At 41.1% G+C, this 14,532-nt stretch overlaps 1 protein-coding gene across 1 annotated transcript; it reads right to left on the reverse strand.

Annotated features, from left to right (window-relative positions):
- Positions 1 to 11,037: 11,037 nt before the first annotated feature.
- LOC102228399 (psychosine receptor-like) lies at positions 11,038 to 11,857 on the reverse strand. Its single transcript, XM_005812665.1, has 2 exons — positions 11,671 to 11,857; positions 11,038 to 11,609 (listed from the first exon to the last, which is right to left on the reverse strand). The coding sequence occupies exons 1-2, from the start codon at positions 11,855 to 11,857 to the stop codon at positions 11,038 to 11,040; spliced, it is 759 nt and encodes a 252-aa protein (XP_005812722.1).
- Positions 11,858 to 14,532: the final 2,675 nt, after the last annotated feature.

Below are 14,532 nucleotides of genomic sequence, written 5' to 3' on the forward strand. Positions count from 1 at the left end.
AGCCTACATTTCTGAATAAAAATGATTTTTTATTGGTCTGCTATATCCTTCTAATTTAAACAAAATGTTTGGGTTTTATTCACAGGGCGCTGGAGGACGCTGGTTGTTTTAGGGATGGAAATCTCTGATCTCTACACATCTGGATTCACATCTGGATTCACATCTGGATTCACAAGATACGATGCGATACATTTAGGATTCCTCCTCATCAACCAGCGATTCCGTTAGATAAGATTTATATTCTCATCACATGCATCTCGATTTAAATTAATTTAACTGAAAAATACAGTTTGTATATTTTTTCATTAATAAAAACAAATGGCGCAATTCAAATTTCAATCATTTTTAATTAATTCCTCTTTTACATAAGTGTTATTTACAAAAATGTCATAATTTTGTGTGGGAAATGCATTTTTTGATGACAACAATCCTGATACAGGGGGATTGTTGTCAGTTGCTACGGCAACAAGTGTGAGTATAGAATAGCCAACACAGAGAGGGCGGGGAAAGAAAAGCACCAGAGGTTTTGAGTTATTCTTAATTTTTCTGTGGCACATGTAACTGAAAATATAATATCTACATCTCCAGGTTTCATTTAGTTAACGGCGGCAGCGCAGCTTTGAATGGCATGTAAAATAGTTTTACCTTCCAGCATTGTGCGCATGCGCGAAATTTCCGGATGTAAACAACAAACTATCGACCCGATGGTCGATAGTTTAGGGCTGGAGGGGAGTTAATGGCCAACTGTCCGCTGGAAACGGATGAAATGCTGCCTCGCCATGCGTGGAGCTGCAGGAAGAAGAACGACGTGACTCTTCCCGTGAAGAGGTGAACCGACCGGCGTTTCCACGGAGTCCATGACGTTTCCAGTGAGTTAAACGGTTAGTCTGCTTCCGGTGTATTTGACCGCAGCGGCACATTTTACAAATATCAAGCGGTTTGTTTCTCTTGTATAATCCACAGTGTTGCCAAACCTTAGGTTTACGGTGCGTCAGTGAATGTGTCGGTCGCTCTTGTTCCGCCATGTTGGCTGCTCGTCCTTCCCAGCTTCTTCTTCGGCTTGTGGCGGCTGGTGAACCCACAATGCTTTGCGGGGTTCAAACAGGAAGCGCTGTTTGGTCAATCATTTGTTTTATTTATTGTGCATTAGTACATTCATGTCGAATTCAACTGAGGTAAAATCCAATGTATTTAGAATTTTTCTTATAAATCTCAGAAATGTAAAAGTGCCTTACCGATTCATTCCTTTCACGTCCATCGATCAATGGTCCTCCTACTCAAACGGACTGAACTGGACTGAACTGGACGGCTGGGAATGGCGCAGCCAAAGTGGCTGGGTGGTGGAGATAATGCTTCTCCAAGAACTTAAACAGATTTGATTTGCACAAGTTTTTTAAAAGAACTCATCCTAACTATTTTATACTTAACTTTACAACTCCTAATAGTCAAAGCAAACAGTGCAGATTTTCTGCATCACATCTCCTGAGTGGCAGGATGTCAGCATCGTGTCCTCAAAGATAATAAATCAAAATCAGGAGAAATGTTCAGATTGAATTAACTTGATTTGGGTCAGGATGGGATAAATCGGTAGACGTCAGATTGTCTTTAGAACTTGGGCTGTCATGACGTGTTGCTGGTTGTATCCTGTGTTTTATTGTTTTTGGTTGGTTTTAAAAACTTAAAACTGTTGAATTCTTTGTAAACCCAGAGCTGGACCCTGCAAGGTGGCCGGACCCCTGGACCGACCCGTCTGGACCTGCAGCCCCATCACAGCTCTGTGCGTCCAGCTGGAGACAGGTAGGCTCAACGCGTCCTCATGTGTTATTGTTGGACACGGCGGCTCTGCTGGAGACGTTGGAGGTGTGACAGGACGCTGAGAGTCCAGACAGGGTGTGAGCTGTGTGGGTCGGAACCTGAGACCAGAACCCCAACTGGACCAAACACAGTGAAGAAATATGCAGAATGTCTCGTTTGTCCTTTCTCTTCTGCTTCCCACTCAGAATTATTCAGCAGCATGTTTGACTGCCACAGGTAGAACGTTAAGGTAAGAGGCTGATGCCATGGTAACCAGCCTGATGATATGAGCAGCTTTTTCAGGCCTAAAAGGTTTTAGCTCTTTACATCGTCTTCCTGCATCCAGACCAAACCAAACGATGCATTTTAAGTTTGTTTCATTTTGATGATTCTGGTTTACAGTCAATGAAAATCCAAAATGGGTTGAATATGGAACATAACACATATTAAACTGTCACCATGTCATTCTGTTACAATATGAGACAGATAATCTGGGAAAAGGTCCAGCTGCTGTGCCTACTCCCAGTGCTCCCAGTACCAACCACAGAAATACACCACTCAGTCAGGAACAACCAATCAGAGCCAGGAGGAGGGTCTCAGCGCTGTCAGTCAGGCTCATGAAGGCGCTGCTCACACCCCTGCTCTCTGCTTACAGCTGGTTAACCACAGCAGAGCTGCCATAAATGCTAAGACCAGTTAGCATGCTCACTGACGACAGCAGATAAATGGTTTTCCTGTAATGTTAAGTTGTTTCTCCACATTTAGCAGCAAGTCCACGAGCTTGACTGACAGCACTAAGACCCGCCTCCTGGCTCTGATTGGCAGTGACGTGCGGTGAGGTTCATAGCTGGTGAGGCACTGACGTCATCAGAATCAGATTTGCAAATAGATGCATAGATTGACAGCAGTTTACAGGTTATGTTTCACTTCTGCATCCTTACACATACAAACTGTAGCTCACAAAACACACATTTCCTTAAAAAACAAAATAAATGTTATTACTGTCTTACCTTTACTTATAAATGAAGTCCATGCGTCGCTCCTTCTGCACAAAAACATCCGTCACTTTGCGATAGAAGCCTAGCTCGCTGTCACTTACTCGGCAGTTGAGGAGTGAACAAGACGAACGTCTGGGATCTTGAGCGCCCCCTGCCATGAGGCAAGAGAACTGCCTGCCTCACCTCGAACCTGTTCTCTGCCGTTTATAATCGCTCATTACACGAAACACGTTACACAAACACAGTTGGTGACAAAAAGCACTGTACATTATATACATAAGCTAAATTATTGGAAATAAGTTCACATATTAAATTTGTTTAAACCATTTTATTGACGCCGTACAGCAACATGCTCTCTCCGCTTAGCAGCCAGCGCAGAGCCAGGGGTTGCGCAATCCAAGGTGAGGCAGAGCTCGCTGCTGCCTCACCGGCATCGCTTCCAAGCATTTGAATGGGAAAATAAGAAAATTCAGCGATTTTGAACAAATAAAAATCGAAATTGGTGAAGCTACATGAAAAATAAATATTTTTTAGTACAAACCACCGGATGAATATAACAATTTAAATTACTTTATGATTATATATTTTCTTTCTTTCCATGATGGCTGGTGAGGCACTGCCTCACCTGCCTCCCCTGACCGCACGTCACTGCTGATTGGTTGTCTTTGGTTGGGGTTGGGTGGAGATGGAGGAGTTCGATCTTTTCACAGATGATCTGTCTCATAACAAACTGTCACAGTTTTAACAATTATTGGGAAACATGTTTTTGTAAGTTACATATTTTAATGGTTTTATTGTACTTTCCTAGACAACTACATTTCTTTATAAACCAGAAGTCATATTGACCAAAACTAACAGAAGGAATGATTTAAAATGGAGATATTTGCTCTCAGTGCGTGTCAGAAGTTTCTCCTCTGTCCTTCAGACTCGCTGACCTTTAAGGTCAAACAGAAACAAACTGGCCGACAGATGTTCCCTGAAATGGGACGTGTGGTTTGTGGCTCCAGCTCAGTGACTCTTGTTCGATACTTGAGTCCTGATTGGCCTTCAGCTGCAGCGCCCTGATTGGCTGAGAGTGAAACCAAAACTACAGAGGCCTTGGGATGACCTCCACCGACCTCTGCAGCCTGAGCTTCTTATTGACATCATCAGATTATTTTTGTCTTCTGGCTGTGACATTTGATCACTTATTAAATTCTTCAAACACTGAGCCTGTAACAGATTATATTAACTTGTTAAAAGTAAAGACAATATTAATCTGATGGATGCAGACATTTATAGATCGCACCATTAAAATGTCTGAAGAATATAAACTGGGAGATTTATTTATATTTTAAACACTTTATAGAAATAGAAATAAACTTCAACTAAACTTAGATTTGACGTTTAGTTTTTTCATATATATTTAATAATAATAAGCATAGTAATAGTAAACATATGCAGCTGATTTCTATCTGTTTGCTTACTTTATGCAATAAAATGTAAATTAATCATTTTAAAGTTATATAATATGTTCTCTGGATTTCTCTTCATGTTCTGCCTCTGCTGGTTGAGACGCCATCGGTTCTGTGGAGAAAACCTTCCTCCAGTTCTGTGTTTTGAGTTTGACTTCATAGTTTTGGTTTCCGTTTTATTCATATTGACCAAGAAAATCCTGGTATTAAAAGCATTTAAATGACCAAACAGGAAGTAGTTACATTTGTTCTTTTACAAGAAAACTTATAAATAAAATGACAAACTTGCTGTAGGTTTTATGTTGTTCTTAATCTAGAACCAAAGACTAGTTTTTAATTTAAATTGTATCAGTTAAGACTTAATTTTTGAACAAATGGCACAAAAATCATATTTAATTTAGCCTAAAGCATGAACAGCTTCCTGTTTTCTGCTCTCTCTCCTTCCTGCAGCAGATTTCTCCTCTGCTGTGTTTGGAGCTTCAGGTAATTAAATGACAGAGTGTCTGATTGTAGAAGTGACCCGTGGCGAGTTGCAGGATGCTGCAGCTCCAGGTCCCCGCGTGCGCTCATCTCCCTCCCTCTGAGCCACAGACAGAACAGGACCGAACCGCGGGTCCGGTTCGGTTCTGTCATCAGGCAATTAGGCAGCCGGGCAGGAAAGGTGGAGACATTAATAATAAGATCGCGTGTGTGTGTGTGTGTGTGTGTGTGTGTGTGTGTGTGTGTGTGTGTGTGTGTGTGTGTGTGTGTGTGTGTGTGTGTGTGTGTGTGTGTGTGTGTGTGTGTGTGTGTGTGTGTGGTCTGCAGAGCTTTACCTCAAGGTGAATGTGACCTCTGCCCCCCGTCCCACTGCGGCTCCCACTCCTCCACTACATCTGATCCAGTTCTATTGCTGCTCTTTAAATACTTTTCCTCTGGACGCATCATTGACTGAACATTGTTGTGGTGAACAGTCAGAGTTATTTACAGGGAAGGAAGCTGACAGGCGATTCATTAAAGAAAATCAATCCAAACAGAGACTCAGCAGCAATAAAGTGGCAAAAGGTGAAGCAGGCGTACCCATAAGAATTGACATTTCCTAAATACAATGAATGGTTTTTGGTGCCTGAGAAATATTTAAATAAATCTTCGGTGTGCTGCAGTGTTACGTAACTCTGCCTGAACAACAAGGAGAGCATCTTCTGTCAGGAGGAGCAACAACCTGATCTGCAGCAGAAACCACCAACCTTCACTCAGTTTAACTTACTAACCACTAGAATCAATAATTATTAAGTTAAATCTTCACCAGTCCTGCTGAGCAGCTGGACATGCAGACTGTTTATGAAGGAACGGGTCGTTCTCAGAACCTCATCCCAGCTTGGTACCACGATGTGCAGGACGGACTTAAAGTTGATCACAATATTTTGGTGTGATATTGTGCTAACAATGAAAACTTCTTTTTAAATAACTGCATGGCAGTAACTGTGTGTGTATTTACCAGAGTCCATAATGTTGAGCCTGATCTCATCCTGAACATTTAAAGTGTGAATAAAAGCAGACAAACCAACACAATGAGAAGAAACAAACTGTTAGGATTTTCTCCATCCAGCCTTCGTCTGAAATGTGATTCTAGATGTTGACCTGTTGTCCTTTTTTTAGGAACCGAGCTTCTTCATTTGTGTCAGAGATTAGAAGTGGCTTCTTTACTTTTCCTTCCGGCACAGAGACTGTTGAGGCGTCCTTTAATAGTGCAATTGATCAGTGAGCTGTGTGTGTGTGTGTGTGTGTGCGTGCGTGCGTGCGTGTGTGCGTGCATGTGTGTGTGTGTGTGAATAAAGGCTTCATCCGGAGTCGCTGACAGCATGCGTGGGCTCACATCCTAATATTAGCCAGAGCAATTAAAGGAAGGTTGAGGAGCATGAAACGAATTGAAACCCGGCTGTGAATAGATCCAGAACAAAGATTGTAACTTAGAGCTTCTCATGCATTTTTTGATCCTTCATATGCAAGATGAAAATAGTAGAAACAACAACTCTACAAACGTTTACCAGCTCAGCGATGACAGATCTGATGAGATCAGAACTGAACCTCTGGGTAAAACACGTGTAGAAAAATTAAAACTGCACAGCATCATCCCCACAGGGAAGCATGGTGGTGGCAGCATCATGGTGGCTGCTCCACTCAGGAAAACCGAAATAAACACAAACACACACAGGAACTAAATGATTTACCAAAGCCAAACAGTTAAAGGTTAATTCTACAAAACAAACATGAGACCTCAGCCTAACTTCATGTCAGACGGAGGGAACTGTGTGTGTATTTATGTATAAAATGTACAGAAATCTGGTAAAAACCAGCTCAGTTGTGTGACAGGATATTACATAATCTATATTTTTGTTGCAAAACTTAAAAGCTAGCTCAGGTTGTGCTGACAGTTGAATGGAAACAGCTTCTGTCCTGAAAAATGTTCCTTTACTTGTTGCTTTATCTTCATTCAGTTCGTCTCAACACTTCTGGTATCTTCCCAGTCCTGCAGACTCAGTCATAAAAATATCCACATAGAGGCGCAAAGTGTGAAGAAGAAAAGAGCAGCAGCGATTCTGACTCCTCTAAAGCTGCTAATAAATCTATACCACAAACCTAAAAATAATGCCTGTAAATATTTTTATTGCAGTAACAGAAGAGTTTCAGTCGGATTCAACAGTTTTAGCACATTTGCTAAGGTGGAATGAAGCTAACTGCTCCTGCTCTGGTGCAACCTTCAGGATCTCTGGTTCGGTTTGGTTCGGTTCTGATGACTTCACTTTACGCCTCTCTTCATGTCAGAGTCTCAGATGTGGAAGCTGCCAGGCGGATCTTTTGTCTCTGCGTTTGGGTAGGTTTCATGTCCAACCCGCTGCGCCGCTCGAGGCCACCGTCTGGCACTTCCTCCAACTTTTCCTCTTCCTGTCGCTCTTAGCGCCATCACACTTCTTCAGTTCCTCACAGCATCTTCTAGTTCTGGCTGCTGGGAGAATTGTAAAAGGAACGAGTGAAGAACAGCAGAAGCTGCCTTCATGTGTAAATTCTCTCTTTGCTGGTTTTTAGTCTTTTTTAGACCCAGTTAAATGTGCAAACAGCAGATTTCTGGAGCCCCTCTCAGGGGTCACTGGCTGAGCGACAGAGGTCACCCTGGACAGGTGGCCGGTCTGTCACACAGAGACTCTCAGGTAAATCAGAGACAAATGGACCCAGCGGCATTCGGACAGCTGCTGTCCTGAATCCAACTGACGGCTCGTTAGCTGGACTCTGCAGAGCGGCATGACCGACTTCTGAGGACAGAACTCAGCTGTTCTGGAGAAGGACTGGACTGGTCCGGTCAGTTTACCAAACAATAGTTTCATCAGACCACAGGAATGATTTTGTAAACTGTAATGTGGCTGTTTGTGAAGTAATGGCTTCTTGGTTTCTGAGCAGCCGTTCAGCTCCTGCTAGTCCAGGAAACGTCTCACTAGACAACGAATGAAGTTCCTTCACAGGTTTTATTTCCGTCCATCTCTGAACCGGATGATGGCTGGACATTCCTTCGCTGTCCGAACGTAATGTTCGAACGGATAAATGTGGATCTGGCAGCTGTTATCAAGGATGAACCAGACATTTGATCCATAATCCATAACACTTTTCCTGGTTTCTGTTTTTTTTTACCACTCCAGGGGGTCTTTTGTGGGCCCTAGTGTCCCTTATATGACAGCAGGCTGACAGGAAACGGGGAAGGAGAGGGGGGAAGACATGCGGCAAATATCGTCGGGTCCGGGAGTCGAACCCGCGACGGCCGCGTCGAGGACTCAAGGCCTCCAAATACGGGTCACGCTAACCGCTACGCCACCATGGCACGCCCGCTCCTGGTTTCTTCACTGAATTTTATTTTTTCATAAAATCAGACAAAATCCATGACATCAACAACCTGCTAGTCTTAAAAACACATCGCTCCTGTTTTTTATTTTAGCATTTGTTTGAAAATCATCTCATTTTCTTTCCACTTCACAAACTATATTCTGCTTTGTGTGACACGTAACATGAAACATGTTTGCATTTGTAATGTGATCAAATGTGAAGCAGAGTGAATAACTGGAAGGAGCTGCAGCTTGTTGAGTTTTAGCTGAAGGATTTTATGTTTCAGAAAAAGACAAAGTTTCACACTGAAGACGATGCAGTCGACTTGTGTTGCTATGGAAACAGCTTCAACAACAATCCTGCAAGTCATCATGTCAACCTGCAGAAACTTAAATTAACACTCTTCAGCTCTGCACCGTCAGTATTCTCAAACTGATATTGTTGAACTTTATGTTCATCTGAACTCTCATGAGTCTTTAAGGATTGCTGTTTGATTCTGCAGATTTTATCTGCAGAATCAATCAAAGGATGAAGATTAGAGAGGAAACACTGGTGAACAAACTGGATATAAGTAATATTATCAAAAACAAACAACACAACTTACCATGATTATTTTAAACAGCAATTAATTTTTATTGGTTTGATGTAATATTACAATTTTTAATGTCATGTTTTCATTTCCTGTAAGTAGAAAATCATCATAAGTAACAGAAATAGAGTTTTGCAAATATTCATCACGGTGTAATTTATCTAAATAATATTTTTATATAAGGAGTGATAAAGTTCCTGAAATAATTTTCAATAATATTCTAGTTTATTGAACACGTCTGTATGTTTAGAAAGACTTTGTAAGCCACAGCTAGAACCTTGATTATTATCATCAATGATATGAATGAAAGTTTGGCTTTAGATGATTTTCATTCAGTAAATAAAAGTTTTTATTCTGAATGACGTCACAGAAAAGTATGAAGTTAAACAGCAAAGAAATGTGGCTGCATTGCCGGCAATGTCCACTAGAGAGCAGCATACATCCATAGCTCTGTTGCAAACATTTCACAACCACAGAGTGAAAGCACAGCCAGGAATAATATTTATATTTTAAAAATGGGACGTTTTTCCATTTAAGGATTGAAACTATTAAAGTATTTTTGCTTAAAACATTCAGAAATGTGAGGAAACTGAAAACTCTAATAAAAGCTTATCAATCAAATTTGCAGAGGAAGAAATTGTGCTAATATCCATTTGTCATGTATATTTATCTGTTAATGCAGTTAAACAGATAATTGTGCTAAATAAAGCGTCTGTTAGGAAAACACAACAAAAGGTTAAAATGAGCTGCTGAGCAGGAGGAAAACCAAACGTTTCTGTTAGCAGAACCAGAACAGTTCTGATCAAGTTTGTCCTGCGAACTGATTTTAATTAAACAATCAAACCTGGTGGGAGAAATCAAAGTAAAAATGAAGGAGGGATCACAGAAACACCTGACTGGGGAGTTTCCAGGATATTTATTCACATCCCAGCTGTATGTCATATCTCAGCTGGGTTATAATTATGGTGTTAAACTTTGATATGGAAATCTTGAATCACGTTATAGCAACTGAAAATACTCCCAGCAACTATAAAACATTAAAATATTCATATATCTAGTGACCTAAAGCAACATATTTCCCAAAACAGAATAATAATCACTGAGCTGTGACAGACTGCTTCACATCAGGAAGGAGACTTTCTCTCCTCCTTCAAACCTGCAGCTTGATTTCTGGGAAACGAGTCGCCTCATGGTAACAATGACAGGATGGTGAGTCTGCAGGTCTGTTGCTTATTAACTGGTCCAGTTATTAAAGAGCAGTAATCGCATCACATTATCGTCCCTCCGTTCTGTAAATACGGAAAACTGGACATAAAAAAAGAGTCAAGGACAAAAACTGAGGAAAGAGAATCACAGGAAGTTTCAACAAAGTCCAGATAAAAGACTGAACCAGACTGTGGGATGGGATCTATGAGAATATATCTATAAAAACCACAATATCTGGGTTATTGCAAACAGGGCCTTAGTTACAGCATCCATCCATCCATCCATCCATCCATCCATCCACCAATTAAATTAATAAAAGAAAAATGTACATATCATCTTAGATGGTTGAGCTATACACTCCTTTTCAAACATCAGTTTAAAGATATGTTCATATCATCATCGATATGTTAAAAGGTTTAGAACAAAACAATTTTTCTTTATTTTTTATTGAAAATGATGCAGTTTTATTTCTCTGTTCTGTGAAATGAACATGAATAAGAGCTGTTGGTTTTTTTTAAACAAACTTTTTAAAAAGCATCGAAGTCATCTTTAGTTGAACAGCTGAATTAATTTCTTCTACAACAGAAATCAAATAATCTTCAGGACGTTCTTCTCTTACTGTCCGACACCTTCAGGTTGTTTCTCTTTATTCTTGTTTCCAGTTCATCCTAAACCAGTTTGATGGTTTAAAAACATACTGGCCACTCTGGTTTGAAGCTTCCCGTCTGGGTCTTTGTCCTAAGGTAGTTCTGGTGTCGTCTGGGCGTATGTTTTGGGTCATTATCTTGAATTAAACCCTGACTAACTATCTAACTAACTAACTGCAGGATGCTGCTGCAGTTTCTCTCATCCTGTACAAGCCACCGACCCTGGAACCAGAAAACCAGACCCAGACTGTCAAGTTTCCTCCGACCTAAGAACCTGATGGTCTTGAGCTTTTTAGTAATTAAAAGAACGAGATCGCGGATAGAAAAATGAGTTTCTGCCTCATGATGTCTGACTGTAGAGACAGGATGAAACGCTTCATCATTCAGGAGGAATTTAATATCAACTCATGTCTAAAGGAGGTTTATGTTCAGCTTAAACTCTGAAATCAGTGGGCAGCTGAATTAAAACCAGCTGATTCTGCAAAAACTTTTCCTCTTTAACTTAAACAGTTTATCCCTTCTGTCCTTTTCTGCTTCCTCAAGAAGAAAAGCAGAACCTGTTGGATGTTTTCCTGCCCTGTTCTGGTGATGAAGCAGTAGAGCAGAGGGTCTGCCAGGCAGTTCATGGTCGATATAGCAGTGCTAACCTTGTAAATACAGAGGAACCATGTAAAACCCTCGCAGCCATCCAACAGCATGCGGACCATGAAAGCAACATGGATCGGTCCGAAACAGACCAACAGGCAGAGAAGAACCATCGTCAGCAGCTTGGAGATCCGCAGCCGTTCTTCGTCCATCGTGGCTCTGTTGGCTTTCACTGCCAGGTGTGTTCTCCAGGTGGAGAAAAAGACGATGAGAACCGGAACCAGGAAGCCCAGGAAGAAGCGAGCCATGCTAGCATTAGCCATGGTCTGCGACAGCGGGAGGAAGACGTAGCACAAAGAAATCATGTTGTTTTCATAGTAGGAGTCCTGCCAGGTTATGGTGCACACATTGAAGCCCTTCACCAACACCCAAACAGTGACGGAGGTCACGGCGGCGGTGCTGACCTTCCTCGTCCAAGGCGAACCTGAGCGGATGAACCACCGCCAGGTAGCGGCTCACAGCGATGCAGCAGAGGAGAGCCTCACTGGTGTAGAAGTTGGTGTGGAGCGAGTAGATGGAGGCCAAACAGACGTAGCCTCCGTGGGTCCAGACGCCTCTCCACAGGAAGTCCATCCACAGGGAGAGGCCAAAGGTGAAGGTCAGGTCAGTCAAGGCCAGATGGAAGAGGTAAACGCCAAGGTCGTTCTTCTGCCTGATGTGCTGACACGACATGTACAGGGAGACGTGTCTCCTCCTGACACGTCTCCCATGAAAAAAACATGCCAGCATTCATTTATCTAATACATTTACATGAATCGGTTTGTATTGGAGGACCTTATCAAAGGCTACATTTCCCACGTTTCCCTTTAAACATCCAAAAGTTCGCAGTTTGCAGGGATGGAGATGATGATGACGGTCAGGTAGTAGAGGAGGAAGAGTTTCCTCCCGAGGGGCGTTTCCACCGGGAAACACCCTGAAGCAATGGCCGCCAGTCTGGTTCTCCATGGCAGATCGCAGGTTTTAACGCCAACCTCTGGTGGAAAACAGGAGGAAGAGAAACTAACAGCTCACTGATGGAAAACGTATTTACTGACATAACATTTACTGAGTTCACTGTGTGCCAGACATACCATTAATATTTAGAAATATTAAAGTTCTGGCACAGGTGTTTTATTTTGACAAATCTGTTTCTTAATTTCTTAAGTTTTTTAAAATAAGATAGTTTGGTGACATAAAGGTAAGATTTGTTACTATTTCACATCTAAATATATTCAGATATTTTCTCTCTTTCTGCAGGTGTAGAGCCAGATGTTTCTTCCAGCTTCTTCCTCTCAATTCCATTCAGTTTATTTGGATATTGCCAATTTACAACTAATTTCTCAAATCAATTCACTTTGTGATGATATTTTAATGTACTTAATAAGGTCCAATGTGTTTAAAATGAGAAAAGCCCACATCTGTCACATCCTCTGGTCAGTCTTTGCTGTTTGTCCAAACGTTTCAGAGAGAAATTATTTAGAGGCAACATGCCAAAACCATGTTGGAGCCAAACTATCAAAATTCCCAGAACTAACTTTTCCCAAAAGGATTTAAAGTTCAATCAAAAGGGGAATTTTGACTGAACTCCAACAGTTCGGTCAACATGTAGCTGTTCACAGCTGCATTTTTCTGGAAACGTTATAGCATGTATCTGTTCCATCATTTTGTGCATCACATACCATAATGTGTTTGTTTCTGAGTTAAATTACACAAGTTCAATTTAATTAATTCATCAGACCTCCACAAAGAGAGTTATTACATTTTTGTAAGTGAAGCATTGAACTTCTGGATGAAATGAAACATTTCCAACATTTCTGAGCTGCTATTCTGGGTGAAAGGATCTACACCCGACCCGTCCGGAGGAGACTCATCAAACATTAGTTCTGGACAATAACTTGTATAAAATAAATAAAATACTATTTCTAACGAATTAAGTTCAGGTTTTTTTTTCAGGTTTAAAACTCAAAGCTGATCACTTACAGTTTTCTCCTGAACTCCGTCCACATACCTGCAGCGTAGATTAGGCCAGCTTCATGTCTCTTCATCAGTCTGCTTCCAAACGAGCAATCAGGAGAAAAACAAACAGAGGCCAGTTTTAATCTGCACACAGAGTGAGAGGCTTCATGTTTATTGCATCGTTACGTTGGTGATGATCATGACCTCCTGTTGGTTATTAATGCCATGTCTCCATGTTACACGTATCAGCTCTACATGTTCCTGTTTAAAATAAAAGCTCATTTACCTTTAAAACATAATTCTGATGTAATTTTCTGTCCTCCACAGAAACGACACCCAGATCTCTGAGTTTAGTTTAGTTTTTAAATTTAATTGGTAAAAGTTTCTCTTTGCTCCTCATTAGAAACATGGAACTGCCTGAAACATGTTGCAGGACTCTGGTTGTTCTTCAGTGTTCATGAAGGATGGACGTGTGCTGATTACATTATGTGAAGGATAACAGCGCCCCCATGTGGCCAAGCGGGAGAACATGCATGCAGAGTTTTTAGGTTGTCCACTTTATTTCTCCAAAATGAAATGAAATGAAAACAATGAGAAGATTAGAATGTTATATAAACAACATTAAATTTAATGCAGAAATGTGGGCCTGTCTATGTTGTCCTTTACTTGGTCTGGGCTCCTTCTGCATGAATTACTGCTTCAATGCAGCGTGGCATGGAGGACATCAGCCTGTGGTTCTGTTCAGGAAGTCTAGATGCTTTAATAACAACTGCAGCTAAACTTAGTAAGAAAAAAAAATTGGTTTTAGTATCAGATCAAATCCCAAGTGGTGTTTATCAAACTGGTAATAAATCATTCCTAATCTGTCCAAAATCCACTTCTCATAAGGACTTTGGACCATCTTAGCACTCCATTTGTTTTCCTCTCAACCTCTGATTCAGGAGGAGTTTAGAACAAGGAATGGATCAGCTGCAGTCGTTTCCCGGATCCGTCTGTATGTGTTGGTTCCTGAAGTCCAGCTGAAGGTCAGACGTTATGAATCTGTCTTTGCTGCAAAAACTTCTTGTTGAGTTTTTATCTGCTTTTTGTGCACTTTTTTTCTACCATAACTTTTCCTTCCACTCAATTTTTCATTAAAATATATGCACACAATCATTTGTGAAGAGTTACCTATTTTCGCAATTAACTTGTGTGTGTAGACCCATGAAAAACAGACAAGTTACATATATGTGAAAACACTGAGAATAAAATCAGGCATCCCAACATAATTTTTTTACCTTAAGTTTCTCATCGTAATAAGTTCTTTAGTGTTATTTCAGCTATTCAGCGCGATTCCACATACAACCGCTGGGGGGCGTCTGTCGCATTGGTGGCATAGAGAAGGTTGTGCACACAGAAGAAGAAGAAACCTT

Source organism: Xiphophorus maculatus, chromosome 19 (assembly GCF_002775205.1).
Source record: "Xiphophorus maculatus strain JP 163 A chromosome 19, X_maculatus-5.0-male, whole genome shotgun sequence".
Taxonomy (NCBI): domain Eukaryota; kingdom Metazoa; phylum Chordata; class Actinopteri; order Cyprinodontiformes; family Poeciliidae; genus Xiphophorus; species Xiphophorus maculatus.